At 47.0% G+C, this 22,308-nt stretch overlaps 1 protein-coding gene across 1 annotated transcript; it reads right to left on the bottom strand.

The window, feature by feature from the left end:
• Window positions 1-4,207: 4,207 nt before the first annotated feature.
• LOC308313634 (proton myo-inositol cotransporter-like) lies at window positions 4,208-21,922 on the bottom strand. Its single transcript, XM_080760856.1, has 14 exons — window positions 21,897-21,922; window positions 19,310-19,468; window positions 17,388-17,640; window positions 15,980-16,205; window positions 15,169-15,328; window positions 14,265-14,473; window positions 13,470-13,578; window positions 12,680-12,843; window positions 10,218-10,335; window positions 9,198-9,323; window positions 8,569-8,687; window positions 7,036-7,188; window positions 5,776-5,936; window positions 4,208-5,287 (listed from the first exon to the last, which is right to left on the bottom strand). Exons 2-14 carry the CDS (start codon window positions 19,432-19,434, stop codon window positions 5,159-5,161), a joined length of 2,052 nt encoding a protein of 683 aa, XP_080616982.1. The 5' UTR covers window positions 19,435-19,468; window positions 21,897-21,922; the 3' UTR covers window positions 4,208-5,158.
• Window positions 21,923-22,308: the final 386 nt, after the last annotated feature.

Below are 22,308 nucleotides of genomic sequence, written 5' to 3'. Positions count from 1 at the left end.
GTTTAGCTCACTCTCTAGAAGTCATATTGAATACTATACAGCTTAAAATGCAATAACACCAGGTTTTTAAACCCATTTCCACCTGAGAGCAGATTCTATACGAATGTCTTCTGAATCCTAACAGTGTTCAGAAAAAAATCACACTTGTGAAAAAAAAAAACTGTCCATTGTGTCTGCTTACTTGTACGTGAGAACAGCTGGGAATTCCCTCTGGTGAGGAAGGTCCAGCTGCTCCACGATGTCCTGGGCCCAGGCTGCCACCTTCTTGTGACACGAACAATTTACAATTTACAATTTAGGCATTTAGCAGACGCTCTTAATCCAGAGCGACTTACATTAAGCAAGAACAAAAAGCATGGGGAATACATCACATAAAAACATTTATCATGAAACATGCGTAAGCTAAGAAAGTAACAGTGGAATATCTATAATGAAACTATACGCTATACATCTATACTACTATGATATACATGTACTATGACGTGCTATGACTACATACAATGCACTTATGCTGTCTACATAACATGCTATAAGTCTGTATCAAATGCTATCTAAGTCTACAGAATTGCTATCTAAGGGGGTGGGGTAAGTGGGCCATGATGGAGTCTGAAAAGGTGGGTTTTCAAACTACGGCACTCCAGGAACTCCGTGCCCAAGAAGTACCATCCGTTCGTGTCCAAGACCCTCCGGACAGTCTGGTACAGCCCGGCGGAGCAGAGGTGCGCCTTGCAGGCGGCGCACGTCAGCTTGTATGACCAGAACCTGTTCGAGTACAAAACATATTCAAGACAATGAAAAGCCTATAGCTATATGGAGAGGATCACAACACACTGCACAACATATCCCATACACATCATACTTTTTGGGCACCCAGAGGAAGAAGGGGCGCTGCAACCACTCGTTGGCTGAGGCGGGGGGGGGGCTGCCCGTAGCTCTGAGGCGGGGGGCTGCCCGTAGCTCTGAGGCGGGGGGCTGCCCGTAGCTCTTGCGAGGTCCGGGGGGGAAGGACCACATCTGCCTGACCTCGGCGAGCTCAGACCTTGTTGTTCCCGTCCAGTTGAACAGGGTCGTCCCCAGCCAGTCCTGCTGCGCCTCTGGAAGAGTCTTCCTCCACCCCAACGGAAGCAGCTAAAACAGCAACACACACACACACACACACACACACACACATTTAGCATTTAGTTGTGTGTGTGTGTGTGTAATGTGTGTGTGTGTGTGTGTGTGTGTGTGTGTGTGTGTGTAACAGCAGTAACAGCAACATCAGCTAGTAAGATAGTAAGAAAGAGTTTCACACTGAAACATAAATAGTAGTACTACTCTTACCTCTGCGCCAGAGGGAACAGCGGCTTCCTGAGGAGGAACAGGCTCTCCTGGCCCCCGAGGCCCCCGAGGAGGAACAGGCTCTCCTGGCCCCCGAGGAGGAACAGGCTCTCCTGGCCCCCGAGGCCCCTGAGGAGGAACAGGCTCTCCTGGCCCCCGAGGAGGAACAGGCTCTCCTGGCCCCCGAGGAGGAACAGGCTCTCCTGGCCCCCGAGGCCCCCAGGAGGAACAGGCTCTCCTGGCCCCCGAGGCCCCTTAGGAGGAACAGGCTCTCCTGGCCCCCGAGGCCCCTGAGGAGGAACAGGCTCTCCTGGCCCCCGAGGCCCCTGAGGAGGAACAGGCTCTCCTGGCCCCCGAGGAGGAACAGGCTCTCCTGGCCCCCGAGGAGGAACAGGCTCTCCTGGCCCCCGAGGAGGAACAGGCTCTCCTGGCCCCCGAGGCCCCCAGGAGGAACAGGCTCTCCTGGCCCCCGAGGCCCCTTAGGAGGAACAGGCTCTCCTGGCCCCCGAGGCCCCTGAGGAGGAACAGGCTCTCCTGGCCCCCGAGGCCCCTGAGGAGGAACAGGCTCTCCTGGCCCCCGAGGAGGAACAGGCTCTCCTGGCCCCCGAGGAGGAACAGGCTCTCCTGGCCCCCGAGGCCCCCCAGGAGGAACAGGCTCTCCTGGCCCCCGAGGCCCCTTAGGAGGAACAGGCTCTCCTGGCCCCCGAGGCCCCTGAGGAGGAACAGGCTCTCCTGGCCCCCGAGGAGGAACAGGCTCTCCTGGCCCCCGAGGCCCCCAGGAGGAACAGGCTCTCCTGGGCCCTGAGGCCCCTGAGGAGGAACAGGCTCTCCTGGCCCCCGAGCAGTGGCAGCTGAGGATGCCCTGGCTTCTTTAAAGGACAGACTCAGTCACTCACTGACACATGTTGTACTCAGACACTTCTTTAAAGGACAGACTCAGTCACTCACTGACACATGTTGTACTCAGACACTTCTTTAAAGGACAGACTCAGTCACTCACTGACACATGTTGTACTCAGACACTTCTTTAAAGGACAGACTCAGTCACTCACTGACACATGTTGTACTCAGACACTTCTTTAAAGGACAGACTCAGTCACTCACTGACACATGTTGTACTCAGACACTTCTTTAAAGGACAGACTCAGTCACTCACTGACACATGTTGTACTCAGACACTCTTTAAAGGACAGACTCAGTCACTCACTGACACATGTTGTATATTATTATTATTATTATTATGTACTCAGACACTCTTTCATGTGGAGCTCAATCTCCATGAGCACAGCAAGCAAGAAAGCGTGTTATACAGTTTCAACTGTAGCTTTATACTACATTTTATATTTACACTCATGAGGTGCCAATCATATTTTTTTCAATGAAGGAATAAGTACCGCATTTTAAAAGCCAACCTAAGTTGTAAGTGGAAGTGGGACATGTGTCTTTCATTGTCGGTCAGCATGTCACACTATGTGTGCGTAAATCTCCAGTTCCTGACTTGACTTTTCTGTCCATATAGCCTAATTTAAAGATGATAGACACTTTACCATTGCAGGGGGGGGGGGGGGGGGGGGGGGGGGGGGCTCCACCATCAGGGGGGGGGGGCCTCCACCACCAGGGGGGCCTCCAAGCTCCAACTGAACGTCAGGCGTCAGTAAACCGCCGCCACTCTTGGCCCTCTCTCTCTCTCTCTCTCGCTCACTCACTGCCTTGCTCTCTCCCACAATGTTAATGCTAAGTTAGTAAAGTTACACTTATTTTATGTAAATAACATGGTAAAATGTGCAGCATTGGGAGGTAAAAGGGAGACACTTTCATTGTGAAGGGACGACAGGATGAGGAGAGGTGTTGTTGTTGCTAATTTTCGAGAGTAATGGCTGCGTGTGATATTGAACAGTCAAACTATTCGTATCAATATACGGCTGTATCAACAAAATAATGATGTCATAGGTATATGTGGGCCTCATGTTTGGTCTTGAAACGGGCCTCCAGATTCCTAAGGCCGCCCCTGAGAACACACAAACACACCAAGCTGGCCATAGGGGGCGCTAGCTCCCCTCAAAGAGCCAGAATGCAAAATGCTTGTCATTCAGCCTCACTTTGAGTTGCTCAGTGGACTGTCTCTCACACAGCGATATGGAGAAAAATATCACACCCGCGTGACGTGAGCGGCACTGTTATCACCATACATCACATTCCGTGCTCAGCCAGTCAGCTTGAGCACATTCCCCGCGCACACACACACACACACACACACACACACACACACACACACACATTATTATTATTATTACAGACACAGGACACAAATGTAAATATTATTATTATTATTATTATTACAGACACAGGACACAAATGTAAATATTATTATTATTATTATTATTATTACAGACACAGGACACAAATGTAAATATTATTATTATTATTATTACAGACACAGGACACAAATGTAAATATTATTATTATTATTATTACAGACACAGGACACAAATGTAAATATTATTATTATTATTACAGACACAGGACACAAATGTAAATATTATTATTATTATTACAGACACAGGACACAAATGTAAATATTATTATTATTATTATTACAGACACAGGACACAAATGTAAATATTATTATTATTATTACAGACACAGGACACAAATGTAAATATTATTATTATTATTATTATTATTATTACAGACACAGGACACAAATGTGTCTTACGTGGGAGTGAGGCCTTACTGAGTGGCAAAAAACTATTTTTTTTAAACATTTTTATTGATTTTTCTTTACAACATAGTATTTTCAAAGCAATTATTCACATATAATCCCCCCGCCCCCCCCACAACCACATGTTTCTGCCCTTTACAGCCCCGCCCCCTACATCCACCCAGACTGACACAGATCTGATTGCAGTAAACAACATTAAACAACGTTAAACTTTGCCACTCGATTTTCTCACTTTATGCATGTGCACACCCTCTATAATAGAAACATACGGAACATAATATGTGACTACATTTGACTGAGGGACTGCCATTGGATTATTTAGAATTTTCGCTTTTTTTTCATGTCATATGAAAGCAGGGAATCATAGCTTCAAATTGACTAGTTGGTTGTTCAGTTGGTTTGACCCACCAGTTTTGGAGATATGGCTTATAGAGTAACGTCTGGCAAAGAAAACAGCGAGTTGAGAAAACAGGCTTGAAAAGGTTCACTTCTGTGGACTCTAACATTACACCTAGCTAGAAATTTAAGCATTTATTTCATATTTACATGTCTTCTGTGGACTAACATTACACCTAGCTAGAAGTATAAGCATTTATTTCATATTTACATGTCTTCTGTGGTCTCTAACATTACACCTAGCTACAAGTTTAAGCATTTATTTCATATTTACATGTCTTCTGTGGACTCTAACATTACACCTAGCTACATGTTTAAGCATTTATTTCATATTTACATGTCTTCTGTGGACTCCAACATTACACCTAGCTACATGTTTAAGCATTTATTTCATATTTACATGTCTTCTGTGGTCTCTAACATATTACACCTAGCAACATGTTTAAGCATTTATTTCATATTTGCATGTCGATTTCAGCTCTGACACTTATTTCAGACATGCTCTAGTATGTGAAGAGTCTGCCTGTGCTATTAACTCATTTTGGATTAAAAAACAAGTTTCTCTCCTCTGGTGAAAAGCTGGAGAGATGGATTGACCGGAGCAGGCTCTCGGTCAAATCTGGTCACCTACAGTTATCTGATAGCGTTTACTGGGTCATCGTCACTGGAGCTGCGAGAGTACGAGGACATGAGCAGACAGTTCATACTTCACTCGTCGCGTCACATCTTAATAAACTGATTGGTCCACGTAATGGACGAGCCGTTGAGGTCAGTACTCACAGTGATGTAGGCCACGCCGCTGTCCGACCCCGTCGCTCCGTAGTGGACTCGGCTGAACCCGGGACGGCGCTGGAGAACATTATGGAAGGTTTGGGTCAAAGTTCTTCTGCTTCAAGCATAATTCATACAGCAGTCCGGCAGCCAGGCAGACAGGCTACTGACATGGCAACCCTTCTACACCATAGGCTACTGACATGGCAACCCTTCTACACCAGGCTACTGACAAGGCAACCCTTCTACACCAGGCTACTGACGTGGCAACCCTTCTACACCAGGCTACGGACATAGCAACCCTTCTACACCAGGCTACTGACATGGCAACCCTTCTATACCAGGCTAACACCAGAAGCTGTGACACAGAAACCAAGGCTGACCCGTTGAAGGGGTCACTGCAGGACAGAGAGGGGAAAACACCAACTCCCAATCGATGACCGAGCTGTGAACGAGAGGTCGTCAACCCGGAGGACTTCCCCGTCCCTCTCAACACCAGATAGATCGGAAGCCCGTTCTTCCCAACACCAGGATCCCGTTCTACTCCACTAGTTACGGTCTTTTACCCGGATGTACGGGACGTCTCCGGAGGAGGCCCCACGGCAGCACAGCGGGCCGGTGAACAGGTCCTCCATGTCCTCCAGACGGAGGCCTTTCGTCTCCGGGAGGCAGCCCAGGACGAAGAGGAGGCCCAGGCCCGCCAGGCCCGCGTACAGGAAGAACGCCCCTGGAGGAATACATAAAAAAAAATTAAAATACAGGATTACACAGCGGCTCAGTGGCCTTGTGGTTAGAGTGTCCGCCCTGAGACTGGGAGGTCGGGGTTCGATCCCCGGCCGGGTCATACCAAAGACTGTAAAAATGGGACCCAGTGCCTCCCTGCTTGACACTCAGCATCAAGGGTTGGATTGGGGGTATAAGTTCCTGCGACGTACTAGCGTCATGTCCAGGGGGTGTACTTGTACATCAAGCTGCCTCACGCTACAGAAACAGGAGATAGGCTCCTGCCCCTATGGGCCTCATGGCTACAGAAACAGGAGATAGGCTCCTGCCCCTATGGGCCTCATGGCTACAGAAACAGGAGATAGGCTCCTGCCCCTATGGGCCTCATGGCTACAGAAACAGGAGATAGGCTCCTGCCCCCTATGGGCCTCATGGCTACAGAAACAGGAGATAGGCTCCTGCCCCTATGGGCCTCATGGCTACAGAAACAGGAGATAGGCTCCTGACCCTATGGGCCTCATGGCTACAGAAACAGGAGATAGGCTCCTGCCCCTATGGGCCTCATGGCTACAGAAACAGGAGATAGGCTCCTGCCCCTATGGGCCTCATGGCTACAGAAACAGGAGATAGGCTCCTGCCCCTATGGGCCTCATGGCTACAGAAACAGGAGATAGGCTCCTGCCCCCTATGGGCCTCATGGCTACAGAAACAGGAGATAGGCTCCTGCCCCTATGGGCCTCATGGCTACAGAAACAGGAGATAGGCTCCTGACCCTATGGGCCTCATGGCTACAGAAACAGGAGATCGGCTCCTGCCCCTATGGGCCTCATGGCTACAGAAACAGGAGATAGGCTCCTGCCCCTATGGGCCTCATGGCTACAGAAACAGGAGATAGGCTCCTGCCCCTATGGGCCTCATGGCTACAGAAACAGGAGATAGGCTCCTGCCCCTATGGGCCTCATGGCTACAGAAACAGGAGATAGGCTCCTGCCCCTATGGGCCTCATGGCTACAGAAACAGGAGATAGGCTCCTGCCCCTATGGGCCTCATGGCTACAGAGACACCAGAACATTGAAGGTCCAGTTCACTAAACAACACAGTACCATAGTAAGTGAGGTACTCTGCCACGTGGAGGAAGGTCAGAGACACCAGAACATTGAAGGTCCAGTTCACGCCGGCTGAACAGGCGTTCCCCGTGCTGCGAGCCCACAGGGGGTAGATCTCTGAGTTCACTGTCCACGGCATGGGACCCATACCTGGGGGGCGAGAGAGGGAGAGAGTGAGTGAGTGAGTGAGTGAGTGAGTGCGTGAGTGCGTGAGTGAGTGAATGAGTGAGTGCGTGAGTGCGTGAGAGAGAGAGAGAGAGAGAGAGAGAGAGAGAGAGAGAGAGAGAGAGAGAGAGAGAGAGAGAGAGAGAGAGAGAGAGAGAGAGAGAGAGAGAGAGAGACACACACACACAGAGAGAGAGAGAGAGAGAGAGAGAGGACAGACAAGTGGATAGGTGGAGAAAATAACATTTAAAAAAGTACCAGAAGGTTTTTTTTCTTTTCTTCTCCTGGGTGTCTGAGCGAATACTTTATAAAATCAATCGGGTTATCACGGCTGAAGAAGCGTCAGGTTTTCGTCATGTTGCACTGAGTCTCGTTAACCCAGCTGGCTGCGATGAATAATAAAACCTAATTATTAATCAACGTCTCCAAACGATCCATGATGGTGATATATAACTTAAACGCTACACGTAAAGCAACTTCACTTCAGAGGAAACTATTAGGGAGGGAGCTGGAGGAGCTATTGGTGTTTACTCACCAGTCACCACAACCACCACTGTCTGGAAGTCTGTATAGAATGATCGGAAATGTAAGTTATGGAACATTAATATTTAATAGCCTTATTCTAACGTGAGTTACATACACCCTTTATTTGGATAAATCCGTTGATCTCCGTTCTCACTTTCACACTGAAACACGGCACTGCCATTTAGTGCTGCTTTTTCTTCCTCTCGTTTTTTTTTTTTTTTTTTTTTTTTCTCACTTTTTTGTTTATTCAAGATCCAGGGTATACAGTAAATCAAAAGACATATGTGACACACCCATATGAAACATATAAAATATAACAAAATATTGTGAGTCTTCCTCTCGTTTTTTTGTCGGGCTTCGGGCTTAACATTATGGTCATTTCTAGTGACCCAGTTAGGGTCGGGCCAGGCCATTATTTTTGGGCCCGTTGAGAACTTTAATATATACCAGTAAGACACGCAAACGCGGGAAGCGAACGCAGCTCGTACATATTTGGTTTTTTTTAAGATTTATTTTTAAGTTATAATTTTTTTAACCATATAACAAGTCCCCAAAGCAGCTATACGTCCAAATATGCAGTGTGTTGCATCAATCACAAACAAATCACTCAGCTCCATATATGGGCACAAAGGGGGGGACACACGCACGCACGGATAGACAGACATGATCTGCTAGGTCTCATAGTAAGTGCTCACTGCGGTCGCAATAATGAAACGCTATCTAAAGTCAGAGGACAACTTGGCATTCCTTATGGAAAGGTACCGAGCATAGAGGGATTAGTACAACTTGTGTGCTCCAATAGTAAAGAGTAATATTATGAAAGGACGTAGCGTTACGGACCGGGTGCGAAGCAGGCCAGGTAGAGGATGAGCCCCAGCAGCACCAGCCAGGAGTACGAGGTGGGACAGTAGTTGTAGGCCCAGAACGGGCCCTCGCTGGCAGCCGTCTGGTTGGAACACCTGCTGAGGGAGAACTCCGTTAGTTTGGGCCCAGAGCCATCTAATAGAGTACGACAGAGTTAGGACATTGAGGGGGCAGAAAACTGAGCTCGAGCGCTGTTCACATGCAGCCTGAACTGAGACAAGCTGGAGTTGGAAATACGTTGTTTTCAACGAGAGCGGCGCAAATAAGAGCTATTTTTAAGCATGTGTGCAACATGACAACTGTTTTAAAGTATTGTACAGTGACAACTAAAGACTGGATCACCACCCACCAGGCATACTTAATGAACTGGTGGGCGTGTCCACATAAAAGCACGATTTTAACAAATACTGTACACTTTTAGGAAAAAAGTTCTCCCTCCTTATATTATACTAATACCTGATGATCATGTTTTAGGGTGGGGAAAAAAATCATGGCACTCCATCTTTAAACTGTATGTTCACGCACGCACACACACACACACACACACACACACACACACACAGACACACAGACACACACACACACACACACACACACACACACACCTGCCCCAGGCAGCGTGTTCAGTGGTCTCTCCGCCGACGGGGGTGCAGGAGCAGTCGAATACGTCGGTGCCATTTTCGCGGTAACAGAAACCACAGCCGGGATCCAGAATGCATGAAGAACAGGACCTGGGGGACACAAAACAACGCAACACCTCTCAGTATGGTCTGCTACGGGACACCATGAGCTTAACCCATTCTGACCTGAGATCAGATTCATACGAGGTTTCCACTGGACACACACTGGTCTGATTAACCCATTCTGGCCTGAGATCAGATTCTAAAAATGTCAGTCGTTCTTCGATTTTTCAAAAATAGCAGACCTACAAGCTCATAGCGCGCCACTCGGTGGCGTGCTATGAGCTTGTAGATCTGCTATTTTTCAATAGCAAAAGCATAACATGATGCTAACACCAAAATGGGTTCCCGTTCAGAATGGGTTAAAGGACAGCTACACTTATTATACATCTGGGGGACCAGATCCAGAAGTGTCCATTTGAGGGACAGAACTGTCGCTTGTGTGGGACAGGTTGGACATAACATTCAAAATAATAGCAGTAATGCAATACAGTGAGGAGATGAATAACATTTTTTTTTTAAAGATCAATTAAAAGCAAGAGTGTAGAAGTGGGTCTTGAGCTGTGCTTTAAAAATGTCTACAGAGGCTGCCTGTCGAAGGTACAGTGGGAGTTTGTTCCACGCCGTCGGCCCCTAGAAGCAGAAAGCTGCTTCCCTGTATTTCTTTTCGCCATTTTTTCAGGCAAAGCGAGCAGGCCAGCAGTGGAAGACGGTTTGGGACATAATTATTTGGGCAGGCAGTCATGTAGGTAGGAAGGTGCGAAACCATTCAGAGCTATATAAACAAGTAAAAACAACCGGAAGCCAGTGCAGTGAAGCTAAAACTGGAGTAATATGTTCTCTCATCTTAGTTTTAGTTAAAACTCTGGCTGCTGCATTTTGGATCAGTTGTTTTCTTAGGCAGTTCTGACCCATAGAGGGTGGTGTAATGTACTGTGTTCTGACCCGTATAGCGAGCAGGTGGAGTTGACTGGAGGACCAACGGGGTGCAGGGTGACTGGAGGAGAGTTCTGGGCTGAGAGGAGGAAGCCCGATGCCAGAACCATCAGACTGAGGCCGGTACCTGGAGCAGAAACACAACAGAACCATCAGAGAAAAATCACACCTGTGTGAACTGAGTGTTGCAACTCCCCCCACCTCTCGGTGCTTTAGAGCAGGTAACAGTGAGGCCTTAAAGGTTGCTCAGAGGGACTTAAATAAACAATTGAAAGAGTCTAGAAGGAAATGCAGGGAGCGAGCTGAGCAAGACCTGACCAACTCTAACACAAAGAGACTATGGGACTCGATCAGGAAAATGACTAACATGAACCCTGAGAGAAAGCCCATAGCTGCTGTTGACGAGAGCGCTAAGGCGAATGAATTAAATGACTTCTTTATGAGATTTGAATATGACTCTTACCAAGCATGTTGTGACGTTGCAAATGAATTGAATTATGATGCTGGTAACAGGGTGACACTAGACCTAGAAACTGTAAACAGAGTATTCAAGACCATTAAAACTAACAAGGCAACGGGGCCTGATGGCATGAGTGCTTCCCTGTTAAAAACATGTGCTGATGAGCTCTCACCAGCCTGGCACAAACTGTTTCAGTTCTCTCTAGACTCGCATACAGTGCCGGAACTATGGAAAAAATCTGTCCCAGTTCCAAAGAAACCCTGTCCAATGGGAAATAATGACTACAGGCCTGTGGCCATAACATCAAATGTTGTTAAGTCATTAGAAAGAATTCTCACTGAGTTACTTCGTAAAGAAGTAGAACCTAGTCTAGATCAATTCCAGTTTGCCTATTCAAGGAAACGAAGTACCGGGGACGCAATTGCCTACTGTAGCACACTATATCCTGAAACACCTTGAGAGCACCGGGGCATAATGCCAGACTGCTTTTCATTGATTTCAGCTCCGCCTTTAATTGTATCCACCAAGATATACTGCTACGTTAACTAGCTTTACTAGATGTTAATCCGTGGATAATTAAATGGTATTTTTCTTTTTTGTCTAAGAGACCACAGAGGGTCAGGTTTAACAGTATTCTCTCTGAGGAGGCACGCAGCAGCACAGGGGTTCCACAAGGAACTGTTAGTTCCTCGCTCCTGTTCACATTGTATACGAATGATTGTGTCAGCTCATACTCTAATCAATACGTGATCAAGTTTTCAGATGACACTTAACTGTCATACTCAGTCTTCTTACAAGCAAATCTGACATTCTCAGCCATACAACTGGAGTAGGCAGATTTGTTGAATGGTGTGATAGAAACTATGTAATGATCAACACTGATAAAACAGAGGAGATCATTGTGGATCCGAGGTCCATAGGAGACCATACCTTGATGAAGGTTCACCATAATGACATCAAACAGGTCTCCTCCTATAAATATCTGGGAGTGCAGATTGACCAAGATATGAGCTGGCACATACATGTTGAATCCTGCTGTTCAAAAATACACCAGCGGTTACATTTTCTTCGTAGACTGAGGCTGTTTGGTGTTAGCCTGAATATTATGTTAATTTTCTATAGAGCTAGCATTGAATCTATCTTGAGATATGGAATCTCCAGCTGGTATGGTAACCTGGCTGTGAAATATAAAGCTCAAGTTGCAAGAGTTGCGGAAATGGCTGGGAAGATCATGGGCCTGTCTTCCCCCCCGATGACTCCCCAAGCCATTTTTGAACAGACTGTAGTAAGGCAAGCTAAGAATATAACCTCTGACCCCTCATATGTTCTGTATTCCGAATATGAATTAATGAGATCAGGAAGAAGGTACAGGATGCCACAGTGCAAGTACAACAGATATAAACACTCTTTCATTCCTCTCTCTATAAAAATTTTGAATGGGTAATTGGTACCTTAACGGGGTGTACGCACCAGGGGTGTATTTGTTTTGTTTTGCTGTAATGTCTCTGTCTATGTGATTATACGTATGTTTATATGTATGCAGCTGTGGTCCTGTCTCAGAGACACATTTCTCCCAAGGGAGACGGAATAAAGAACCCTTGAACCTTGAACCTCTCTCTCTCTCTCTCTCTCTCTCTCTCTCTCATTAGCAGGCAACAGTGCAGCACTATCCCTCTCTCTGTTTCTGGCACAACAGCGCCCCTACTGGTACTCATAGTCATATACTGGTGCTCATTAAGAGAGAGAGAGAGAGAGAGAGAGAGAGAGAGAGAGAGAGAGAGAGAGAGAGAGAGAGAGAGAGAGAGAGAGAGAGAGAGAGAGAGAGGTTTAGGTGTGTGTGAGAGAGAGAGAGAGAGAGAGAGAGGTTTAGGTGTGTGAGAGAGAGGGACAGAGAGAGGTTTAGGTGTGTGTGAGAGAGACAGAGAGAGAGAGAGAGAGAGAGAGAGAGGTTTAGGTGTGTGAGAGAGAGAGACAGAGAGAGGTTTAGGTGTGGTGAGAGAAGCACACGGACCTAAAATGCTGGCCACGGTCAGCTTCCTGCGGCCCACCCTCTCCACAAGCCACACCCCCACCAGGGTGAACAGGAAGTTGGTGGCGGCCGTCGCTGAGGCCATCCAGATGGCTCGCCGGTTGTCTCGCACGCCCGCCATCTGGAGGATGGTGGCGCTGTAGTACCTGAGGAGACAGCATGGTGGCGCTGTAGTGCACGGTGCATTTATATAGCGCCTTTATCCAAGGCTCTTTACATTCACCCATTCACACACACAGAAGAAGAAGAACGTATTTGCACCTACTGTGATATAAATGATATTGAGAATGAGTTCCATTTTATTTTCTATTGCCCGTTGTATCATGAGCTACGTCAAAAGTTATTTAACAGATGTAAAAATATAGATTTGATGTGGTTGAGTGATGCAGAGCGACTGAGATGGATTTTCGAACAAAAGTTATATTTGCATTAGCAGAATATATAGAGAAAGCTTGGGACATACGGACAAAGAAAACTTATATGTGATGTATTTTATTTTATTTTATGATAATGCTTATTTCTGTTTTTGTTTTGATCAAATACTTGGTGTGACTTCTGTGTGGGAAGAGAACGTGAAATTGTTTATTTATTTATGTTGTTGGTGTCTTATAATCACGTAAGGGATGGGTCTTAAAAGACAAGACACGAAAATAAAAATTAATTAATTCATTCACATTCACACACCTACGTAGATTGTATTTTTTTGACGACTTTTTCCGAAAACTGTCAGGACTTCAGAATCTGATCTCAGGTCAGTAGACTGTATACATACATGACGGTGTTGATGCCAGACAGCTGTTGGAACATCTGGAGCCCACAGCCCACCGTGAGGGCCCTGCGCGTGGGGGCGTGTCTCAGCATGCGCCAGATGATCGGCCCGCCTGTTGGAAGTAACCATACGACAGGGTGGACCAATCAGTTAACCCATTCTGACCTGAGATCAGATTCATACGAGGTTTCCACTGGACACTGGTCTGATGAACCCATTCTGACCTGAGAACAGATTCTAAAAATGTCAGTCGTTCTTCGATTTTTCAAAAAATAGCAGACCTACAAGCTCGTAGCGCGCCACTCGGTGGCGCGCTACGAGCTTGTAGATCTGCTATTTTTCAATAGCTAAAGCATAACATGATGCCAACACCATCCCGTTCAGAATGGGTTAAAGGACCACTTCACCACTTTTCAACCCATCTTCATATAATAGGTCCTCACTAATAATCACAAGATTTTTTTTTACAAAAATGTTTAGATTTTCATTATCGTGAGAACGATGGCTTCCATTTTCACATTGCAACTTTTCAGGACTAGGAAGCCTGCCGTTTCTATTAGCTTGTATTCCCCATCGATGATGTCACTGGAAGACGGTTTCTGAACTGCCCACAGCCCTCCTATGAGACACAGACCTAGTAGCAAAACAATTGTGCCGTTTTTTCATGATTATTAGTGAGGACCTGCTATATGAAGATAGGTTGAAAAGTGGTGAAGTGACCCTGCAGGTATTAGTGTAGAAAGCCGTCACCTCCCCAGGCCTCCTTCTCCTCCTCCTCCTCCTCCTCCTCCTCCTCACCTCCCCCCGCCTCCTCCTCCTCCTCTATGCTGGTCCTGATGGCGTGGTACTCCTGGTCAGCTCCTCCTCCTCCTCCTCTGATTCGCTCCAGGACGCTCCTGGCCTCCTCGTGGCGGCCCTTCTGAAGCAGCCAGCGAGGACTCTCTGGCAGGAAGAGGAAGCCGGAGAACTGCAGCACGGCCGGGACCACAGACAGGCCCAGCATGTACCTAGAGAGGGACAACAGGCACATCCTGTTAGAGGACACAGGAACATCCTGTTAGTACCTAGAGGACACAGGAACATCCTGTTAGAGGACACAGGAACATCCCGTTAGAGGAGGAGGTTCACTGGTTCGGGGGAGTGGACGAGAATGGAAGGAGAATGGTCAAAGATGTTAAGACCAAATGGTAAATGGTGCATTTATATAGCGCCTTTATCCAAGGCGCATTACATTCACACACCGATTGCGGCGCAAGCCAGGAAAGGCACCAACCAGCACATCGGGAGCAATGTGGGGTTCAGTGTCTTTGCTCAAGGACACTTCCACATGAAGACAGGAGGAGGAGCCGGGATTCGAACCGCCGACCCATGGATCATTGGACGACCTGCTCTACCTCTTGAGCCACAGTCGCCCCTGGCGACAAGGGGTGGTGTGTGTGTGTGTGTGTGTGTGTGTGTGTGTGTGTGTGTATGTGTGTGTGTGTGTGTGTGTGTGTGTGTGTGTGTGTGTGTGTGTGTGTGTGCGTGTGTGCGCGCGTGCGTGCGTGCGCAAATAGTAGTGACTCCAATATTAGATAGGTAGGTATGGATGGAACTCCAACGGATTCTGCTAGTATAGTATTGAACTTTATCTACCGGTAGAAGACGCACACATTACAGCACACAATACTGTACAATAATACTGTACAATAATACTGTGTACCTCCAACCGTCGGGCTCCAGGTAACTGAACGCCCCGTCGACGACGCTGGCACAGAACTGGCCCCCGGTGATGAAGAGGGCGTTGATGGTCACCAGCTGTCCTCGCAGGTGAGGCGGAGACATCTCCGCCATGTAGACGGGCACCGTCATGGAGGCAACACCTGAGGGGGCAACAAGAGAAACCCTGATCTCTGAGAGAGTCTTAGCCTGGGTAGCATTCCTTTAGTCTTAGCCTGGGTAGCATTCCCTGTAGTCTTAGCCTGGGTAGCATTCCTTTAGTCTTAGCCTGGGTAGCATTCCTTTAGTCTTAGCCTGGGTAGCATTCCTTTAGTCTTAGCCTGGGTAGCATTCCTTTAGTCTTAGACTAAATTATGACACATTTTTGACGATTGTACTGCGTGGCTTATCCCATTATGGGCGGGAACACCTTTTGGTGTTAGCATTATGTCATGCTTTAGCTATTGAAAAATAGCAGATCTACAAGCTCTACGAGCTCTACGAGCTTGTAGGTCTGCTATTTTTGAAAATAAACGAAGAACGACTGACACATAGAAACATAGCTTCTTCAGAAAGCTGTCAGGATGTAGAAGAAGAACATTTTTAGAATCTGATCTCAGGTCAGAATGGGTTTAAGGAACACCTACCTATCCCCAGCCCCACGGTCTGATCTCAGGTCAGAATGGGTTTAAGGAACACCTACCTATCCCCAGCCCCACGGTCTGATCTCAGGTCAGAATGGGTTCAAGGAACACCTACCTATCCCCAGCCCCACGGTCTGATCTCAGGTCAGAATGGGTTCAAGGAACACCTACCTATCCCCAGCCCCACGGTGATCCTTCCCAGCAGCAGGAACCAGCGGTCCGGGGCGAAGCCGAGGACCAGCCCGCCCACGGTGAAGGTCAGGCTGGCCGCCAGGATGCAGCGCCGCCGTCCCAGAAGCCCGTTGAGCGGTCCGCCAGCCAGCGCCGCCACGGCGGCCGCGCCCACCGTGCTTGACACCAGCAGCTCCTGCCACAGGAGGCTCAGGTTCATCTGGTCCTAAAGTACAAAGAATTACATGGATTACATGTGGAGTTTGCCTGTGTCCCCTAGGGTAGGTACCCTCACATGTTCTCCCCGTGTCCCCTAGGGTAGGTACCCTCTCATGTTCTCCCCGTGTCCCCCTAGGGTAGGTACCCTCACATGTTCTCCCCGTGTCCCCTAGGGTAGGTATGGGCTATGGGCCTCATGGCTACAGAAACAGGAGATAGGCTCCTGCCCCTATGGCTACAGAAACAGGAGATAGGCTCCTGCCCCTATGGCTACAGAAACAGGAGATAGGCTCCTGCCCCTATGGGCCTCATGGCTACAGAAACAGGAGATAGGCTCCTGCCCCTATGGGCCTCATGGCTACAGAAACAGGAGATAGGCTCCTGCCCCTATGGGCCTCATGGCTACAGAAACAGGAGATAGGCTCCTGCCCCTATGGGCCTCATGGCTACAGAAACAGGAGATAGGCTCCTGCCCCTATGGGCCTCATGGCTACAGAAACAGGAGATAGGCTCCTGCCCCTATGGGCCTCATGGCTACAGAAACAGGAGATAGGCTCCTGCCCCTATGGGCCTCATGGCTACAGAAACAGGAGATAGGATCCTGCCCCTATGGGCCTCATGGCTACAGAAACAGGAGATAGGCTCCTGCCCCCTATGGGCCTCATGGCTATACAGAAACAGGAGATAGGCTCCTGCCCCCTATGGGCCTCATGGCTATACAGAAACAGGAGATAGGCTCCTGCCCCCTATGGGCCTCATGGCTATACAGAAACAGGAGATAGGCTCCTGGCCCTATGGGCCTCATGGCTATACAGAAACAGGAGATAGGCTCCTGCCCCTATGGGCCTCATGGCTACAGAAACAGGAGATAGGCTCCTGCCCCCTATGGGCCTCATGGCTACAGAAACAGGAGATAGGCTCCTGCCCCCTATGGGCCTCATGGCTACAGAAACAGGAGATAGGCTCCTGGCCCTATGGGCCTCATGGCTATACAGAAACAGGAGATAGGCTCCTGCCCCTATGGGCCTCATGGCTATACAGAAACAGGAGATAGGCTCCTGCCCCTATGGGCCTCATGGCTATACAGAAACAGGAGATAGGCTCCTGCCCCTATGGGCCTCATGGCTATACAGAAACAGGAGATAGGCTCCTGGCCCTATGGGCCTCATGGCTCGGCAAGGCTACTTACCTTCAGCAGCAGCATGGCCCCCGACACCACGCCGGTGTCGTAGCCGAACAGGAAGCCCCCCAAGGCGGAGAAGAAGGCCAAGGCGTAGACGAAGCCCGGCGTCGTCGTCCTCCTGTCGTCACGTTGGTCCAGCACGTCGTCCACATAAGCAGCCGCGCCGGTGTTGTTGTGCTCGCTGTGGTCGTCCCATCGGTCCAGTACCGCGGTGGCGGTGTTGTTGTGCTCGCTGTGGTCGTCCCGGGGCTGGACGCTGCTGGACAGTGGTGGATAAAAATACTCAATTGTCTTACTTAAAGTAAAAGTACCAATACTGCAATTTCGAACTACTCCGTTACAAGTAAAAGTACGGAGTCGAAAATGTGCTCGAGTAAAACTATCGGCATCAAAATGTACTAAAAGTAAAAGTATTGTAGAATGTCCCATTTGACAAGTTCACAATGTGTATAAAATATATTGAAAATAGCCGATCTACAAGCTCTGACGCATTGTGAGCTTGTAGATCGGCTATTTAAAAAAATGTATAGGGTTGAAGTGGTTAGTGTATGTTTTCTAATCAAAATTAAAATCTCCAAAGTAACTAGTAACTAAAGTTTTCAAATAATTGTAGTGAAGTACAAATTTCAAAGCGGTATTTCCCTCTCCCTCTCTGTATACAGATGTATTTGATTGCATAGTATAGTCGATCTCTATACTCTGTAAAAAATAGGAAAGAATAACATGACACAGAGACGGTGACTGCTTAATTAAGTTAAATTTAGGACCTTCTAGCAGTTAATTTCGTTTTATTAAACACATTTCTTCCATGTATGTAGCCCATGTTTTGTATATTGGATGTCCGTGGATATACAGAGTGAACTTAAAGATGGAGTGCCACGATTTATTTCCACCCTAAAACATGATCATCAGGTATTATTATAATATAATATAAGGAGGAAGAACTTTTTCCAAAAAAGTGTACAGTATTTGTTAAAAATCATGCTTTAATGTGGACACGCCCACCAGTTCTTCTGGTTTGCCTGGTGGGTGGTGATGGGTGGTGATCCAGCTGAACTGAAGCCCACAGCTGTAGTTGTATGACAAAGGGGGAGGGGTTAGGGGAGGGGCTGATAGTGTGATGTCACTATATTACCGTTTATTTCATAGGCCCGTTTGACTGTCAAGGGTTCAGCCTCCAGGAAGAAACCCTGAATACAAAGTTAATACACCATTGCACATAAAAACGACTCCAGGGTGTCTAATGAAGTACTGTCACCTCATAGACACATACAGTAGACTCCAGGGTGTCTAATGAAGTACTGTCACCTCATAGACACATACAGTAGACTCCAGGGTGTCTAATGAAGTACTGTCACCTCATAGACACATGAAAAACTGGAAAAATACAAAACATTGTGGCACTCCATCTTTAACAATGATACATTAATGGTTGGTGATTATATAATCACCAACATGAATGATGTTTGTTATTCACACCTAGGTAGAGTAGTGGGGCGAGATGGAAAAGGGGCGACCGTACCTGTTATTTACAGCTAGGTAGAGAGTAGTGGGGCGAGGTGGAAAAGGGGCGACCGTACCTGTTATTTACAGCTAGGTATAGAGTAGTGGGGCAAGGTGGAAAAGGGGTGACCGTACCTGTTATTTACAGCTAGGTATAGAGTAGTGGGGCGAGGTGGAAAAGGGGTGACCGTACCTGTTATTTACAGCTAGGTATAGAGTAGTGGGGCGAGGTGGAAAAGGGGTGACCGTACCTGTTATTTACAGCTAGGTATAGAGTAGTGGGGCGAGATGGAAAAGGGGTGACCGTACCTGTTATTTACAGCTAGGTATAGAGTAGTGGGGCGAGATGGAAAAGGGGTGACCGTACCTGTTATTTACAGCTAGGTATAGAGTAGTGGGGCGAGGTGGAAAAGGGGCGACCGTACCTGTTACCGCTGGACACAGTGTGGTCTCCATTGGGCTGGAGGCTGCTGGCCATGACATCATCACCATCACCATGGCGGCAGGGATGAGGTCCGACGGCGACGCTGCCGCCCGTCAGCTGGGTCATCCTCTGAGCGCTGCAGGAGAACACATGACTCCTGCTGGTGAACACAGAGAACACATGACTCCTGCTGGTGAACACAGAGAACACATGACTCCTGCTGCTGAACACAGAGAACACATGACTCCTGCTGCTTCACACAGAGAACACATGACTCCTGCTGCTTCACACAGAGAACACATGACTCCTGCTGGTGAACACAGAGAACACATGAACTCCTGCAGCTGAACACAGAGAACACATGACTCCTGCTGCTGAACACAGAGAACACATGACTCCTGCTGCTGAACACAGAGAGCACATGACTCCTGCTGGTGAACACAGAGAACACATGACTCCTGCTGCTTCACACAGAGAACACATGACTCCTGCTGGTGAACACAGAGAACACATGAACTCCTGCTGGTGAACACAGAGAACACATGACTCCTGCTGGTGAACACAGAGAACACATGAACTCCTGCAGCTGAACACAGAGAACACATGACTCCTGCTGGTGAACACAGAGAACACATGACTGACTCCTGCTGCTGAACACAGAGAGCACATGACTCCTGCTGCTGAACACAGAGAACACATGACTCCTGCTGCTTCACACAGAGAACACATGACTCCTGCTGCTGAACACAGAGAACACATGACTCCTGCTGCTGAACACAGAGAACACATGACTCCTGCTGCTTCACACAGAGAGCACATGACTCCTGCTGCTGAACACAGAGAACACATGACTCCTGCTGCTGAACACAGAGAGCACATGACTCCTGCTGCTGAACACAGAGAACACATGACTCCTGCTGCTGAACACAGAGAACACATGACTCCTGCTGGTGAACACAGAGAACACATGACTCCTGCTGCTGAACACAGAGAACACATGACTCCTGCTGCTTCACACAGAGAACACATGACTCCTGCTGCTGAACACAGAGAACACATGACTCCTGCTGCTTCACACAGAGAACACATGACTCCTGCTGGTGAACACAGAGAACACATGAACTCCTGCAGCTGAACACAGAGAACACATGACTCCTGCTGCTGAACACAGAGAATTTTTTTTACATTTTTATGTCATTTAAAATGCCTTTAATTATACGTGCAGTGTTGAAGCATTGAGCTACTAATTTAGACTGAAGTAATTAAAGCAGGTCATGTTCACATGTTGTGGAATTGTAAACAGCTGGAACCAATATTATATCAGTATTCTGACATTAACCTGAGGGCCACATTAAGTGAAGGTGGGGGCCGCATGTGGCCCCCGGGCCGCCAGTTGCCCACCCCTGCTGTAGGAGTTGGGAGTGTAAAATTAAACCCAATGGCCGCTTATGGGTCCATTTTGGTTTCATCTTACACGCTCAAGAGTTAAATTATTGTTAAACATCTGCATCACTTAAGTTCATTTACAAGAAGTCTACACAATTAGAGAATGGTTCTATTTTAATGATGAATCATCAGGTCACTGTAATATTACTGTAGTTACATGTGAATGCCAGCAGGGGGGGGGGGGCATGCAGCATGAAAGATAGTGTGTGGAGTGCTCACTGGTCCCACATTGTTTCCATGTCCATAAAGTGATTTGTATATGTGCCAAAAAGACATTACAATAGTGCACCTTAACTTGTAGTCAAGTTATAGTTATAGAAGTGGTAGTTATCTCACTTTTTGTAATAAAATGGTTACAAAACAAACTAACAAAGGCTTCAGTATATGGAATATACATGACATGATCGGTGAGTAAGTTCAGGGTGAGATGTCACACTTATTTTGGCAGTTGGAAAAGGGGTGAGTTATCCAGTTACATAAATATATATATATATATTTTTTAGTAGAGTAGAGTTTATTTATTTTGGTCATTATAACAAATCAATACAGTGCCTGTTTTTTGTTTGTTTTTTTGCAAAATAAACATTGACCAAAAAGGTGTAGGCTGAAGCCTAAGCTTATAGTGCCTACCCTTCTAACAGATAAATGGCTTTCAGAGGTAAAATAATACAACAAAACAAACAGAAGGAGGAAAAAACAAGAAAACAAAACAAAAACAAACAAACATAACATGAAACAAAAACAAAGACAGACAGGACAATACAGTTAACAGGAACAAGACAACAAAGAACAAAAACAACAAAACAAAACACAAAAAGAGAAAACAAAACATCATATCAATGTTACAACAGGGTCCACCATGCTCAATTCATCAGATAAGTGAACAACAACAACCTAGTGTTGTGTTTAATATGCAAAGTTTGTTTTTCCTGTCAGGAAGGAGCTGCGTGCGTCACTCAAAACTGACTGCACCAGGTTGAGCTACACCAACACAGCCATATGGTGATCCATACCTTTTATCGATCAGCGTTCATTCATAAACAATACGACAACCGACGGTAAAACATTATTAAATCACATCATAAAAGTGCACAGCCGTGTGAATGTGTAAAACTTTGAGAGTCTGTAAGTTTGTACAATACCTTAAATGACAGGTTTTTCTCGGAGAATTAAACTACACGGTGATGCTGCTGCGTTTGAACTGTAGGCTACATACGGCTCTTTGAATGAAGCACGCTGAAATGAGATACGCTTCTGCCGGAAATGGAACGATTCTGCCTTCAAAATAAATTTAGACTATACATTTTATAAATACCAATGCCTGCTCGGGAGAGCACGTGAATTCAAGATAATATTGGCACTTTAAAAGGCAACTATACTACTACTACGTAGTGTAAGTATAAGACACTGCGCAAAAAGCATGAAATTGTTTATTGTTTATTGTTTATTGTTTATAAGGATCCCCATTAGCTTTTGCCTTGACAAAAGCTAGTCTTCCTGGGGGGTCCGACACAGACAAACATTTAACATTTAACAAAGGCAATACTTACAATT

The sequence above is a fragment of the Protomyctophum bolini genome (assembly GCF_963924005.1).
Source record: "Protomyctophum bolini genome assembly, chromosome: 4".
Classification (NCBI taxonomy): Eukaryota; Metazoa; Chordata; class Actinopteri; order Myctophiformes; family Myctophidae; genus Protomyctophum; species Protomyctophum bolini.
This window is presented reverse-complemented; position numbering and strand designations above follow the sequence as displayed.